This window comes from Neltuma alba, unplaced genomic scaffold, assembly GCF_004799145.2.
Source record: "Neltuma alba isolate B1F8T4 unplaced genomic scaffold, ASM479914v2 tig00012180_pilon, whole genome shotgun sequence".
Classification (NCBI taxonomy): Eukaryota; Viridiplantae; Streptophyta; class Magnoliopsida; order Fabales; family Fabaceae; genus Neltuma; species Neltuma alba.
The window spans coordinates 54353-68825 of NW_021636723.1; the positions used below are offsets into that span (position 1 = coordinate 54353).

Below are 14473 nucleotides of genomic sequence, written 5' to 3' on the forward strand. Positions count from 1 at the left end.
ATGGCATCAGGAGATGATATGTGGGCACCATCTTGGACCGGGCCTGAGCCACAGAGGGGTGATCAGCCAAATGACTACCAACCAACAATGGATTGGCAAGAAGGTTCAGGGGATAGGCAAGAAGGTTCAGGGGATAGTGAAGACGACACTAGGCGCCGTGCAGGAGTTTCGGACTATTTGGATGGCATCAATTTAACTGCAAATACATCGAACACTGCACCCACTGGACCTAGTGCTTCAGGGAGTCAAGGGAAGAGGAAGAGAGGTGAAGGGTTGGACAAGTACAAGAAGCAAAAGATGCCAGCGACAAGAAGAATAGCAGATTCAGTAAGTTCGATTGAGAAGGCTTCAATTAGTACAGCAGAGGCAATAAACAAAATCTGCATCAGTGATAACACTACTGAGCTTACTGCTGATCTACTGAGTATGCCTGAAATTGTCAATGACTTACAACTTTGTGTGACATGTTGTAATCTGCTAGCTAACAAGACATTCAGGGACATATATGCTGGTTTGAGAGAAAATCGGGAGGTATTAGTAGCTTGGTTGAAGCACAATGCTGCAAACCCCCCGCCATATGCTGCACCGAAGAACCCCCCGCCATAGCTTGGTTGAGTTGTGCCTAGTGACTTGTTATGATTTCTGTTTATCTATCATAATGTATTTGGTTATTGTTGTCATGACGATGTGTTTAATGGTTGTGTTTAATGACTCTGTGTAATGTTGTGTTTTATGACTATGTTTAATGTTGTGTTTCATGACTATGTTTAATTATTATGTTATAGTTTAATAGCTATTTATCACTTATCTTCTCTCTCTCTCTCTCTCTTTTTTGTGAAAATGTTACTCACATTTAGTATTTAACTACTCACAGGTAACATAATCCATGTCTGATTCAACGGAGGGTTGGGGCGAGGGTTGGGGCGAGGGTTGGGACGACGAACGGTCTCAATTACTTCCTGCTTTACATGAACACACAACACAGGTATCACAGCTAAGTGTGTTAATGGGTCAGTATGTGACACCTTTTCTATGCAAACAGCCATGTAGAACTAGTGAACAAACGGGTTATTTATGGGTTCAAGAACTTTTGCATGGGCATGAAGGACGGTCTAAAGAAATGTTTCGAATGGAAATAGAGACATTCCATCGGTTATGTTCTAAATTGGTTGAACATAGGTTGCAAAATTCTAAGTACATAGGTGTCCATGAATCTGTTGCCATGTTCTTGAATACAATTGCGCATGGTCAGTGTAATAGGATGATTCAAGAAAGGTTTCAGCGTTCAGGAGAAACTGTTAGTCGACATTTTCATAGAGTGTTGGATGCTTGCCTCAATTTATCTCGAGAAAATATCAAGCCCACTGATCCTACATTCTCCTATTGCCACCCAAAAATAGCAAATGATCCACGATACTTCCCATTTTTTAAAGATGCAATTGGCGCAATTGATGGCACCCACATAAAATGTCAGGTTAGTCAAGCTAGGCAAGACAAATATTTTGGGAGGAAGGGATTCCCGAGTCAGAATGTCATGGCCGTATGCGATTGGGATATGTGCTTCACGTTCGTGTTGGCGGGCTGGGAAGGTAGTGCACATGATGCTCGTGTCTTTCAATCTGCTATTTCAACTCCATCCATGAATTTCCCTCATCCACCTGAAGGTATATTTCTGTAAATTTCAAATCAATTATTTTAAAATTAAGCTTCAATTGTATTATTTTCACCTCAACATAATTGAATCATGATTTTCTAGGCAAATTTTATTTGGTTGATGCTGGCTATTCATCACAAGTGGGATATCTTGGCCCGTACAGACGTGAGCGCTATCACCTCCCAGACTTTAATCGTCAACCAGGATTTAGAAATGAGAATGAGGCCTTCAATTATTATCATTCAAGTTTGAGATGCACTATTGAAAGAACTTTCGGGGTTTGGAAGAATAGGTTTGCAATCTTAAGAGACATGCCCATATTCAAGTTTCAAGCACAGGTCCGCATAGTTTGTGCAACAATGGCTGTCCATAATTTTATCAGGCAAAGTTCTCCGAACTGATGACCGCTTTATACAAGCTGAGCATGGAAGTATAATAGATGAAGACAATAATCATCCAGCTGGTGAGGCATCCTCGTCAAGTTTAACATCTGCCGCACAAATGAATCGTGTTCGTGACTCAATTAGAGACCAAATTGTGGAAAGCTTACGATCTAATTAGTTATGTGATTTTATTTACTTTAATTAGAGACAAATTTTAATTTAATTTATGTTTATGTTCGTCCATTATATATATTTAATTAAGTACGATCTAATTATTTATGTAATTTTATTTACTTTAATTAGAGACGGAATGAATTTTAATTTATGTTCATGTTTGTCCATTATATATATTTAATTAATTATCTAAAATGTGTTTTTAAATTTTTTTTATCTTATAATCTCACAAATAAACTATTTTTATTTTATCATAATAATTTTAGATATTTTTTAACAATTATCACATTAAAAATATCAAACACTACTATTTAATAAAATATATGTCCTTTTTAGTCATTTTACAACTGAACTAACTTTTTTATTCATCCAAACAACTTTTAACTTTTCCAACTGACTTTTTAAAAGCACCTATCCAAACATACCATAACTGACTTTTACTCTAACTTCAGTTACAAAAGTCAGTTGGACTAGAAGTCAGTTTTGCCCAACGCCAATCCAAACATACCCTGAATCAACTTTTCTAACTGACTTATGGGAAAATTGTACAAAGCTTACGATCTAATTAGTCATGTGATTTCATTTACTTTAATTAGAGACCAAATAAATTTTAATTTATATTCTTGTTTATCCATTATGTATATTTAATTAATTATCTACAATGTGTTTTCAAATTTTTCTCCGTAACAAATATTTTTATTTTATAATCTCACAAATAAACTATTTATATTTTATCATAATAATTTTATGTATTTTTTAAACTATTATCACATTAAAAACATATAATTTCAAACACTATTATTCCATAAAGTCTATGCCATTTTCAGTCATTTATAACCAAACTAACTTTTTTATTAATCATCCAAACAACTTTTAACTTTTTCAACTGACTTTTTATAAGCACCTATCCAAACATAAATCATATTACATTAACTGATTTTTACTCTAATTTCAGTTACAAAAGTCAGTTAGACTATAAGTCAGTTTTATCCAACGCCAATCCAAACATACCCTTGGTCCCAGCCCACTCGGTGCCACGTGTCCGTCGCTTACACGCCTGGAGATTTTATCCCCAGGAAGATCACTGGCTCACAGGTTTGCAACGTTCTTTTAGATTCGAAAAATTATAATGAGTTGCAATAAAATATAATTACAAAATAAATTTTAGAAATTATTATTTTTATTTTAAAACTTATTATTATAAGCTACTTAAGTTATTATTAAGACTTTTTAGTAATTATTTTTTTATTTGGGATCTCATTGTAATTCTAGATTCTAAACAAAATTTTTGGTCTCCCGTTAAAATGTGTGACTTGTGTCTTCATTTTATTTTATTTTATTTTTAATTTGAATCCGAGAACATATATGTAAATAATTAAGAAGTCCTAAAACTAGGGAATGGGTGAATTATCCCCATTTAGAAATTTTTTTCTGCTAGGAAGTACATGAATTCAGAGACTAACACCTTCTGTAAATGACATATTGTAGAGTTATCGATACTCTATATGCAAAAACACATCAAATCTTTTTAATCAATAAATTTTTTAAATAAATACATTTACAACCTATATATAGCAACTTTTGTTTAATGTAGAATTATAAGGCCAGCATTTAATATGTAATTATTGTTACAAAATTGAGAGGTATTTTAAAAAAAATAAAGTCCAGAGTCTAGAAGGCCCGTTAGGTTTAAAATAAAATAAAAAATTATTTCTTGATTCAATTACAAGGATCTCAACCATCTCAAGATTAGATTAGGAATTTAGGATAAGTATCTATCTTAATATTTTTATTTGGTTTTAGATGATCCGTATGCAGGAATATATAAATATGGATAATAGATGCTATGAAACACGAGATGTACTAATTTAATTTGTTGCTTAATTTTTAGGACATAACTAATTAAAAACCTCACCAACTTTGCCCAGATTCATAAACAAGCTTGCCAAAGAAAATTAAAAAGGATTCAATGTTACGTAAGATATCATAAGACCACAGATTCTGGATTCATTCATTTGGCCATAATTGTCCCAAACTCATAAAGGAAATGTAAAGAATGAATGTGATTTGTATTTGATAGAATTATTTAGAAAAATGCAAACAGAGTAATATTGAAGTGCGGCTTAAGTATGTTTGTGCGGGCGCGCAAGGCTTTGTTCAAAATTGAACAAATGGAAAGAAATCGAACTAAAATGAATACGAATATGATCATTTGATTTGGTTTGTTTCAAATCTAATTTGGTTTGAATCAATTATGGATCCCAAAAAAAGATTTTTTGCATGCCCAATCCGAAAATTTTTGAAACAAATTTGTATATTAATCTTTTAACATATATAAAATTAAGCTTTGATTTTTAATAAGAGTATATTGAAAGAATCTTACAATACTTTTACATCTTTTAATGAATTAACTATCTTCTTAACCATGCCCATGCATGTAGGGCTGCATAACAATAAATAGACTAGATGAGAGCCTAACTTAAAGTTTGGTTTGATTTTTTGATCAGGCTAGATTTAGCAGTCTGTGGTATGATTCAGTCTAATAGTAATTAAATGTCAGGTTGAACTGAATTTGATCTACCAGACCACCAAATTTAGTCTAATAGAACTTCTTCTTTTTTTAATTTTTTTATGGGAAGCAAGATTTGAAAATGATAAATACAATATTAAGACAATAAAAAAAAATACCTATAATTATATAAAACTCATCCTTAAATATCATAAATACACTAAGAATAATTCTAACAACACTAAAAACAATTAAATGTAAGATTTAAATTACAAATTATTAAAAATTAGAAAATTCACTCAAACCAAACTGAACCAATTCATATGATGTGATCACTTGGTTCGGAGTTTAGTCTGGACCTACCAACCAATCTGGTCCAATTATATAATTTATTTGAATTAGACTTGACTGGTCCAAATATTATATATATATTTACATATCCACCGTCACAGTCACAAGTTCTCCATTTTTCAAAGGATGATGCCGTCCTCATTATTTGGATAGCTCAAGTCTCAAATCTCATATTGTGAATTTACTTTAACCTTAAATATAGTATTATCTACGATCCTTAATATATGAACTATTTAACTAATTTGATTAGATTAAAAAAATAGTTAAATTAGTTATTTATAATAAATAAATGTTGTCTTTCCTAAAATATCTATACTAATTAAGTGTATTAGTTAGAACTACCATTATTATAAGGACTATCTTACAAAAAATGGATGAATATAAAAGATATAGTACATTGAGCTTTTATATTTAGGGCAAAAGAAAAATCAAATAAATTTTTATATTAAAGACCGGAGGGGTATAATACTTCTTTCAGTTCAAAATATAAATTACTTCAAACTACCTAATTGAAATCAAGAAAGTCCAACTAGCTCATTAAATATGTTTTAGTTTTCAAAAAAATTATAATTTTATTCATGTTAAATGAGATCTTGAAGGAAAAAAGAAAAAATACTTTTCAAGAGATTAACAATCAACACAAAATTGATAAATAATATCAATTATTTTTAAGTGATTTGAATTATTTATGGACCAAATAATTTTTCTAGAATGTGACTTATATTTTGGATTGAAACTAATATCTCAGTCTACTTTATCAGTCAAATTTTAACTTTTTTTAGTAAATTATTGCAAATTGTCAAAGATGTTATTTTAGAAAAACTAATAACTTTACTAATTTCTTTAATATTGATAAATTAATTATTTAATTCTCATATGTAACACAGGAATGATTATTAATTACCCGCCATGTCCACCTACCACGATAAAACACAAGCAAAGATTAAGTAACCAATTAGTTGAACTAAATAGTACCAATATTTGATGACTCCATTAATTATGATATTCGACTTGAAACCACAGTAACCAAATCTGAATACAACCGGATTTTATTATTACTTCAACTCGCTCTCCACTCTGTGTGGAGAGAATTATTATTCAATTCACCAAACTAATTCTTTAACTTGATGAATATATTCTGTATTAACGATGCTCAATTAATTAATTTTATAACTTTTTTTTCTTCCTGTGCAGCATCTCAAATGTGTCGGCTCAGTTGAAAGCCTTTTTAGCTAATGCTATAACATCAAATAACAGGAACACAGTGGAGAGTGGTCGAAATTTGGCCACATCCAAAAAAAAAAGTTATATATATTATTTTTGGTTCTAAATATAATATTCCAGTCTACTTTATCTCTCAAATTTATAATATATTCTCAAAAATATTATTATTGATTGTAAGATATTTTTAGCTAATTGTAGTTCTAATATATAAAATTGAATAAAAATAATTTAAAAAAATCAACACATATTTATTATTATTACAAATAATTTATTTAATTAATGTTTTTAATATCTTTAAATTAATTATTTAACTCGTATATTGGGAATCAGGAATAGCATATACTTGGACTATGTATAATACTCCTCCGGTCCTAATTATAAGACCCAATTGACTTATTTGAGGAGATTAAAGAAGTAAGTTAAGTTGGTTATTTATAATAAATAAGTGTTGTTATTCCTAAAATATCCTTGTTAATTAAGTATATTGGCTAAAACTATCATTATTAAAAGGATTATCTTGGAAAAAAATGCATAAATATAAGAGAGAAAATGGATTGAGTCTTATAATTAGGACCAAATAAAAAGTCAAATTGGGTCTTATAATAAGGACCGGAGGAGTATAAGAACATGAAAAGTTGTGTGAAGGAAAACCGCGTTGGATGAGACGGCGGGCGGCGATGGCGTCCCTACCTGCTGGCCTTTAAGAGACATATCCCAGCTTTCGGCTTTCCCATATTTGATTGTTCAAATGTCCTCTCAATGGTGGCCTCTGTCTTCTACAAGGTTGTTTCTTCCTTTGACTCACTCCAGGCCCTCACACGCATTCTTGATTAAATGAGTTTTCTCACAGCCATTCCCTCTACAGCATAATCAAAATGATAAAGTGCTTGTTTGTTTGGACTTTAAAAACAGCTTTTCAATCATGATTTATAACATACAAGAGAAGTATATGATAAAATTTTATCTCGATTTATAGGAATATGTTTGTAAACACTTAATATAAGCTGCTGCAAATAAGCTTAAAATATTTTGGCTAAAATTGTACGGTCAATTTTATCTCGGTTTATGGGCTCTCTCATCACGCTTCACAAAAATATGCAAATGCTAGGATTTTGCATGATCTAGCTTCAGCGTATTTCCGGTCAAAAAACAAAAAGCTTCAGGGTATAGAAATCTTCTGAGATTAGATATGACTCCAAGATGTGATATATGGCCAATTGCTTCGGTTCAAATTAGCCGACCTTATTGTTTTGTTTGGATTGAGGCATTGAGGAAAGGGAATATCACTCCATGGGGCATAAAGAGTCTGATCAGTCAATGAGAAAACAGTCGGACCATTCTTTGTGGGCCTGGCCCATTTTCGAGCCCATATTCACTACACGTTTGGTGCTCAGGGAAAACATGTGGCAGTATCCATAAATTGACCAAAAATTTAGAGAAGGAAGGGAGGCGCACCGGTAATCGCAGCCCTCGCGGTTTAGCTTTGATGTTTGAAGTTGCCTTAGAGGTTGCTAGTTTGATTACTGGTAGGAAAGAGGAAGAAGAGGGGAAGAGAAATGAGGTATTCTAAAATACCTCTTTTTTCGTCTGTCATTTTTTTAATTTGAAAAAATTAAACACTGCTGATACTTTTAAAATATTCCTTTTTCAAGTGCGACTGTCTTCATGAATAATGAGTTTTAATTTAGTTTTATATGAATAATGAGTTTGAGCTTTAGCTTTATATCAACTTTTGAATAAGAGTGTCTATTGTATTGTGTGAGTTATGAGTTTGAAGTTTTAGCTTTACTTTATTGCAGAAATTTATCCTATTGGCTCCCTTTTCTCTATGTAAAAACCCAAATACATCCCACAAACTCTTATTATTAATAATATCATTAACACTTTAAAATTTACTATTCTAATTTAATCAAATACAAGTGTGAGTAATCAAGTTTTTTTGTCGTTGAAATTGTTAGTGGCTTTAATACCCATTAGGATCATTATAATGATTTTCTCAAGCAAAAATAAACTGTGTTCCTATGTTATTAATTGGCTGGCTTCCAATTTAGCTAATTAAATGGATCCATTTTTCACACACAAATCCACATATACATTGCGATTGTAGACTCCTTTTGTCCCATATCAAAATGTGCTAAAAATTATAATTTTTTTGAATGAAACATTTTGTGAATCAATTCATTAATCCATAAATTATAAGTGTTGGGTCATTTTTTTTAACGTCAATTAAAAACAAATATCTTTAATCTTGAATTTAAGTTTAAATAAACAGTCGCATCTAACTTGTAAAAAACATTATCTTTGAGGTTCCAAGGTTAAATACTAGTATGCTTAGCAAAGATAGGAAACTATAAACGAGGTAGAGGGAAAATCCCATATAAATACTGTCAAAATTTCAAAGCCCTAAATCAATGACTCCAATTTGCATAATACCAAATTAGTCTTCTTGAACTAGTTTGGAATCTACAATTTTTTGGGGGAAAAACCTTGCCACCCCTAATTTTATATTATAATTTATAATTCATTGTCATTACATTTTAGACACTACACATACAACTAACCTGTTTTTTAACATGCATTTCAACTATTCAGAAAACCTATTCTATCTCAAGACTCATTTTCTATCTTGTCGTTCCTTTGTCCAACGGTTCTTTTATTTCTACAAACGGTTTTTTTCCCAAATCATTTGTACTTTTATTACTAGTAGTTTTATTCAATTATTTAACACTAATAGCCTCATAACTTATTAGCATGAATATTTTTCTATAAGTGGAATATTGTAAATTTAATTTCACTCATAACTTTAGGCTGTTAGTGTTTGACCTTTTAATTCAAAATGAAAACCCTGCATTGAGTAATGATAATTCAATATTATCTAGAAACTCCTTCTTTTTATTGATATCTAAACATGGTATCAGAGTCAAGTTAAATGGGCTAGTCAACTGAGAGTCCAATCCTTTGTATGTGGTTTTGTCAACCAATTGAAGTTTTACAGAGGCAACGACGTCGTTGAACTCTCTAAAGTCATTAGTGAATGACGAAGTTTGGGATTGAGATGTTTGAAGCCCTAACCGTCGAGACCTATTCTAATTGTTCTTGAAAATTCGGTATTAGAAAGATTAGGCATGATTGGTCTGAAAAAAAATACTATCTTGAAGTTCTTTGAAACTACCTTTGAAACTGTTTTCAATATATTTTCACTCCAATTTCTTTTCATCATCAATGATTGATCTGCATCCTTGTGAATAAAATGGCCTCCTTACTGATGGTATTTAGTTCACTAGAATTGGTTTCTCTTTCTTCATTCTTCTAACATTCACTTTTGAACGGGTTGTTCTTTGTTTTTCTTTTTACTTCTTGCAGTTCAAATGTCATTGACAACATGATGAGAACTTTCATGAAAGAGAAGAGATATGAGGAAATTTCAAAATTTTGAAATCACGATCTCACTTTTAAGAAGGAGTGAGAACTTGTGATGTTCAGTTTCTATGGAAGTATTTTCTAATCATAACCGAGGGATGTCTTATGGGAGTAAAAGCATGATTTGTTCAAGTATCATAGATTTTTTATCGAGAACTTAAAGAGAAAGGTAATTTGGGAACTCCAGTACCTAGTGTGCTGAAGATCAATGTAGATGGGAGTGTCATTCTGACCAAAAATGAATTAAGCATTGGTGGTGCAGGTGGGGTGCTACATGATTGGGAGGGAAAATTTATTAAAATTTTTTACAAAAATATTGGATATGTGGATGATATTCTTCTAACTAAATTGTTAGCCTTAAAAAAAAGGCTGATTTATTGAGGAAGTAGACAGTGAGCTGTTGATTTGAATGTTAAGAAAAAAAGGTGTTAAGAGGATTATTGTACAATTAGTTTATTAGTGTAAGAGCATAATAGGTATTTTGGGTATGGGCTTGCTATATATGAATGGGTCCCATGTTATTTCTCAGTGTAGTAGTTTTCTGGTTGTATCATTAGGTTTTATGCCTTGTTTTTGTTAATAATAATAATTCAATATTATCATAGAAACTCCATCTCTTTATTAATAAAGGAATAAAAAACTAATCCTTCTCCTTATATGTATTGTTTTTCCTAAAATATTTTTATTAATCATGTATATTATTTTGAACTATCATTTGATAAAACATTTAACCTGTGTAACTACTGTACGGACTATATTAAAAAAATAGATAAATATGAAAAACAAAGTGAATTAAGATCAATATTTAAAACTAAATTGAAAGTCAAACTAGCTCTTATATTAAAGACTAAAAATAATAATATAACAAAAATTACATATAATATACCAAATAATAAAAAATAACTTGATTTGGTATGTATTGTACTACCTCCAATCCTTAATATAAGACTTTGTTTGACTTTTATTTTAGTCTTAAATATAAGACTCCAATCCACTTTGTCTCTCATATTTATGCATTTTTTTCTAAGATAGTCCTCCTAACAATAGTAGTTATAACCAATACACTTAATTAGCAAGGATATTTTAGGAAGGACAACACATATTTATTATAAATAACTAACTTAACTTATTTCATTAATTTTCTCAAATTAGTCAACTAGTTTTTATAATTAGATTGGAAGTAGTATTATGTTTAATGGTCTTTTTAACAGCAATGGGCTAAACGTTAATATCTGAACATTGATGATCTGATTTTAAACTTTTTAAAACCCAGGAGAATTATATGCAGTAGAGTTAAAATTGATAGGCCTATAAGTATTTTAGTCAAAACAGATTAAACCACGCGAGAGTTATTCATCCGTGACGAGTAAGGAAAGGTCCACATAGCTTAGCGTGTTAAAGGTCATCAATATTAAATTTGGCCCCGCCACCGCTTGCTCACTTGTGCCCTTGTGGTTTCCGGCCATCTTCTTAGACCAGAGGGCACGGGTTCGAGCACTGGCATCCAAAAAAAAAAAAAAAAATCCTCATTTCATAGAGGTATTTCAAAATATCTCTCTTTTCGTTTATTGTTTAAATGTGTAAAAATTTGCTTATATGAATGACCGTTAAATTTGTTTTTCTACATACATTTTAACGTTTGTAATAAATTACTCAATAATACTCTCCCTTCTCTTCTTTTGTACGCTTGAAAAAATTGAATTGGTCCGATGTAAGTATCTAAATATTAAATGTGTTTTTACTAATGTTGGATTTAATTAATTTTCTATTCCTTCTCATCATTTTTTCGACAAAACGTAGGTCCAGTACCTTAGGTCTATTAGGTCCAGTTAGCCAACCAAATACTGTCACCTCAATTATTTTCACGCCTCAGCACTTAACATTGTTAAACCACCGTTACCCTGCCAAAACTTCTTAGAAAAATCCTAAAAAAGTGATAACTGAATTTCAAAATTCCAAATCAGTATTAGTTACTATACTTATAAAAAAAATAACTACATTCAAAGAGCAAATAACAACCCATTTTTATAGTAATTTCTGATTTGGCATTTTGAAATTCAGTAGTCACTTTTTGGGATTTTTCCAAACTTCTTTCTCCCTCTTCCATCAACATTGTAACTAAAGAGCAGCATCCCCTCTCCCCAAAACACCCTCAACCTTTTCTCCACACCTTTGACCCCTCTGCAACTCCGACCACCGTCTTCCCATGAGACTTGATTTAGAGAATCAAACCTTTGACTCAAGTTCGTTACTCAGCAACAACAAGAGCTTGATTGTCTAGAACCCAACCCAAAACTTTGACTCAAGTTCGTTACTCAGCAACAAGAAAAGCTTGATTGTCTAGAACCCAACCCAAACTAGTTACTTCTTTGTTGGTGAAATTCGTCCAGTTTGGTTGAGTTCGGAGAGAGAAAGGAATGGTGCAACTCAAACAAATGGTGGATGTAGAGGATCCTCTGTTCTTGGTCAGTTTGTGCTAGATTTCTTAGCCACAACATTACGGAAGCATAATCGGAAGCCTGCTTGTACTATGATGCCACCGACAGCCAAGAGTTTTGAGAGTGTCTAGTCTGAAAGGGAGCAAGTTAGGAAATAATGCAGAGAAGAAGAGGGGTGGCGGTGTTCCAATAGTGAGGAAGAGCTACCATGCCATGGATGAACTCAGAATTTCTCTTCGGCAGTGGGTAATGCACTAATGCCATTACTGGTGAAAGCAGAGGAGGAAGAAAGGGGACTTTTAGGTGAAGTCTTTAGGTTGAAACGATTACACAGAGGCGAGGAAGAAACTTCAGTGCGCTAATGGCGGTCTGATGAGGTGAAGTGCTGATGGATAAAAATAATTGAGGTGACAGCATTTGGTTGGCTAAGTGGACCTAATAGACCTAAGATACTGGACCTAAGTTTTATCTTTTTTTTAAAAAATTTTTTACTAATTATTGCTTTTAACTAATTTAGTCCAATTACTCAAAAATAATGTTGGGAAAAAATTACTCAAAAATCATAAATAAATAAATAAAATGATTTCAATTCAAGCTTAAAGTGTAACAAAAAAGAGTTACAGACTAACATTATGATAATATTAAGGTATTTCAAAAGTACCACGTTTAGTTTCGATATGTTAATAACAAACTAAAATTGTGATAAATTATGACTTCATTGTAAATTACACAGCTCCTTGTTCTTTTATGATGAAATGAATATTATCTATTTTGACCGAAAATATTTGTCTGCTCTAATCATGCTATTGATAAAGTACTTAATTTTAACATTTAGAATAAACTAGTATGATAACTTCTAACAAAAAATAAATAAAATTAAAACACTAGTTTGAGAAATACCAACATTATCATACTATAAAATAAAAAAAATCTACCACGTCCACAAGCGTAAAAAATTTCAAGTTTTGAATAATGCCCCTTGTTTTTTTTTTTTACTATTTTTACTACAAGTTTTTTATTGATTTTTAATTTTATAATCTTCTTTTTTACCGAGCACGCGCCTCAAAATTATGCTCCCTTTTCTGTTTCACCTTGTTCTCAAATTATTCTTCTATCTTGTGGCTTCTATACAGACATCAAAACTTTTTTTATCTGCCCACCATAACAAAAGAAGTATTCTAAAATACCACTCTTTTCTGTTTTTTTATTTTTCCCCATATTAAGTAAGTATAATACATTAATATTATATGCTGATTCGAGAAAAGACACGGGAAGGGAAGTTGTCACTGTATTCAATTTTTTAAGAGAATTTGTGAAAAGAAAGGGCAGAAACAATTCATTAAAAGTTGTTAATATCTTTTTTTTTTAAATTTCAATTAAACGTGTTAAAATGTCCTCCTCTCCTTTCCTCTCTTCCATAACTAAATGGATTAAAAATAATTAAATTTAAATAATAAGTAAATTTTAATTTTATAATATTTAATACATTTACAATATTATACGCACCAAACTAAGAAGAAAAAAAAGCTTTTAATGAGTTTTTATATTTAAGAACGCCTTACAATATTTTATTTGACAACGCACTTTGCCGGCCCTCTTGCCTTTGTGGCTACGTGCTGCAACCGGTTTTGTAATTACAATTACAACAACGCGGGCTCGAGAGCTGGTATATCCCTTCCTTTCCTCCAAACCTTACCTTTCAAAATAAATAGAGGTATTCCATAATACCTCTCTTTCCCTTTTTTGTTTTTTGTGTGTTTCCAATTCATTATATAATACTCTTTTGGTCCTTAATATATGACTTAATTTAAGAACTGATATTAGTTCTATATATAAGGTCTATTTTATATATTTATCATGTTTTTCTCAAATTAAGTATATTAATATTTTCTCAACAATAATCAAGTAAAAGAGGAAAAACGAGAATTAAGAACGATAATTAAGAAGTTCTAGAAAAAACATATCATATTAAATAATTTAACTAACATTATTAATATATTTAAATTAGTTAATTAAATATTTCATTAAGGATTAGAAGAATACCATCTTTCTCCTTTTTTGTTCTTGAAAAAACAATTTTAATTGTGTAATATTCTTTGGTGGATTCTTTTTTAGAAGGAAGATTTCGCCTTTTATTTAAAGAAATAGCATGAAGATTACATGCATTAATTAATAATTTGAAATTGTGATTGTAATTAAGAAAATAATAATTTAAAAAATTTTATTCTGAATACTTGTGGTTTTTAAATTAGAAAATACTCATATTGAGTTCCTTGTATTCATTATATCAAGTTCTCCAATCACATGTGTCCATGTATCT

The 14473-nt window shown here is 30.9% G+C and overlaps 1 protein-coding gene across 1 annotated transcript; it reads left to right on the top strand.

The window, feature by feature from the left end:
• LOC114724223 (uncharacterized) lies at window positions 1-606 on the top strand. The gene has a single exon (XM_028910539.1). It carries the CDS (start codon window positions 1-3, stop codon window positions 604-606), a length of 606 nt encoding a protein of 201 aa, XP_028766372.1.
• Window positions 607-14473: the final 13867 nt, after the last annotated feature.

What these genes read in the sequence shown, in the direction of transcription:
- LOC114724223 (XM_028910539.1), top strand. Translation starts at nt 1, where the DNA reads ATGGCATCAGGAGATGATATGTGGGCACCATCTTGGACCGGGCCTGAG.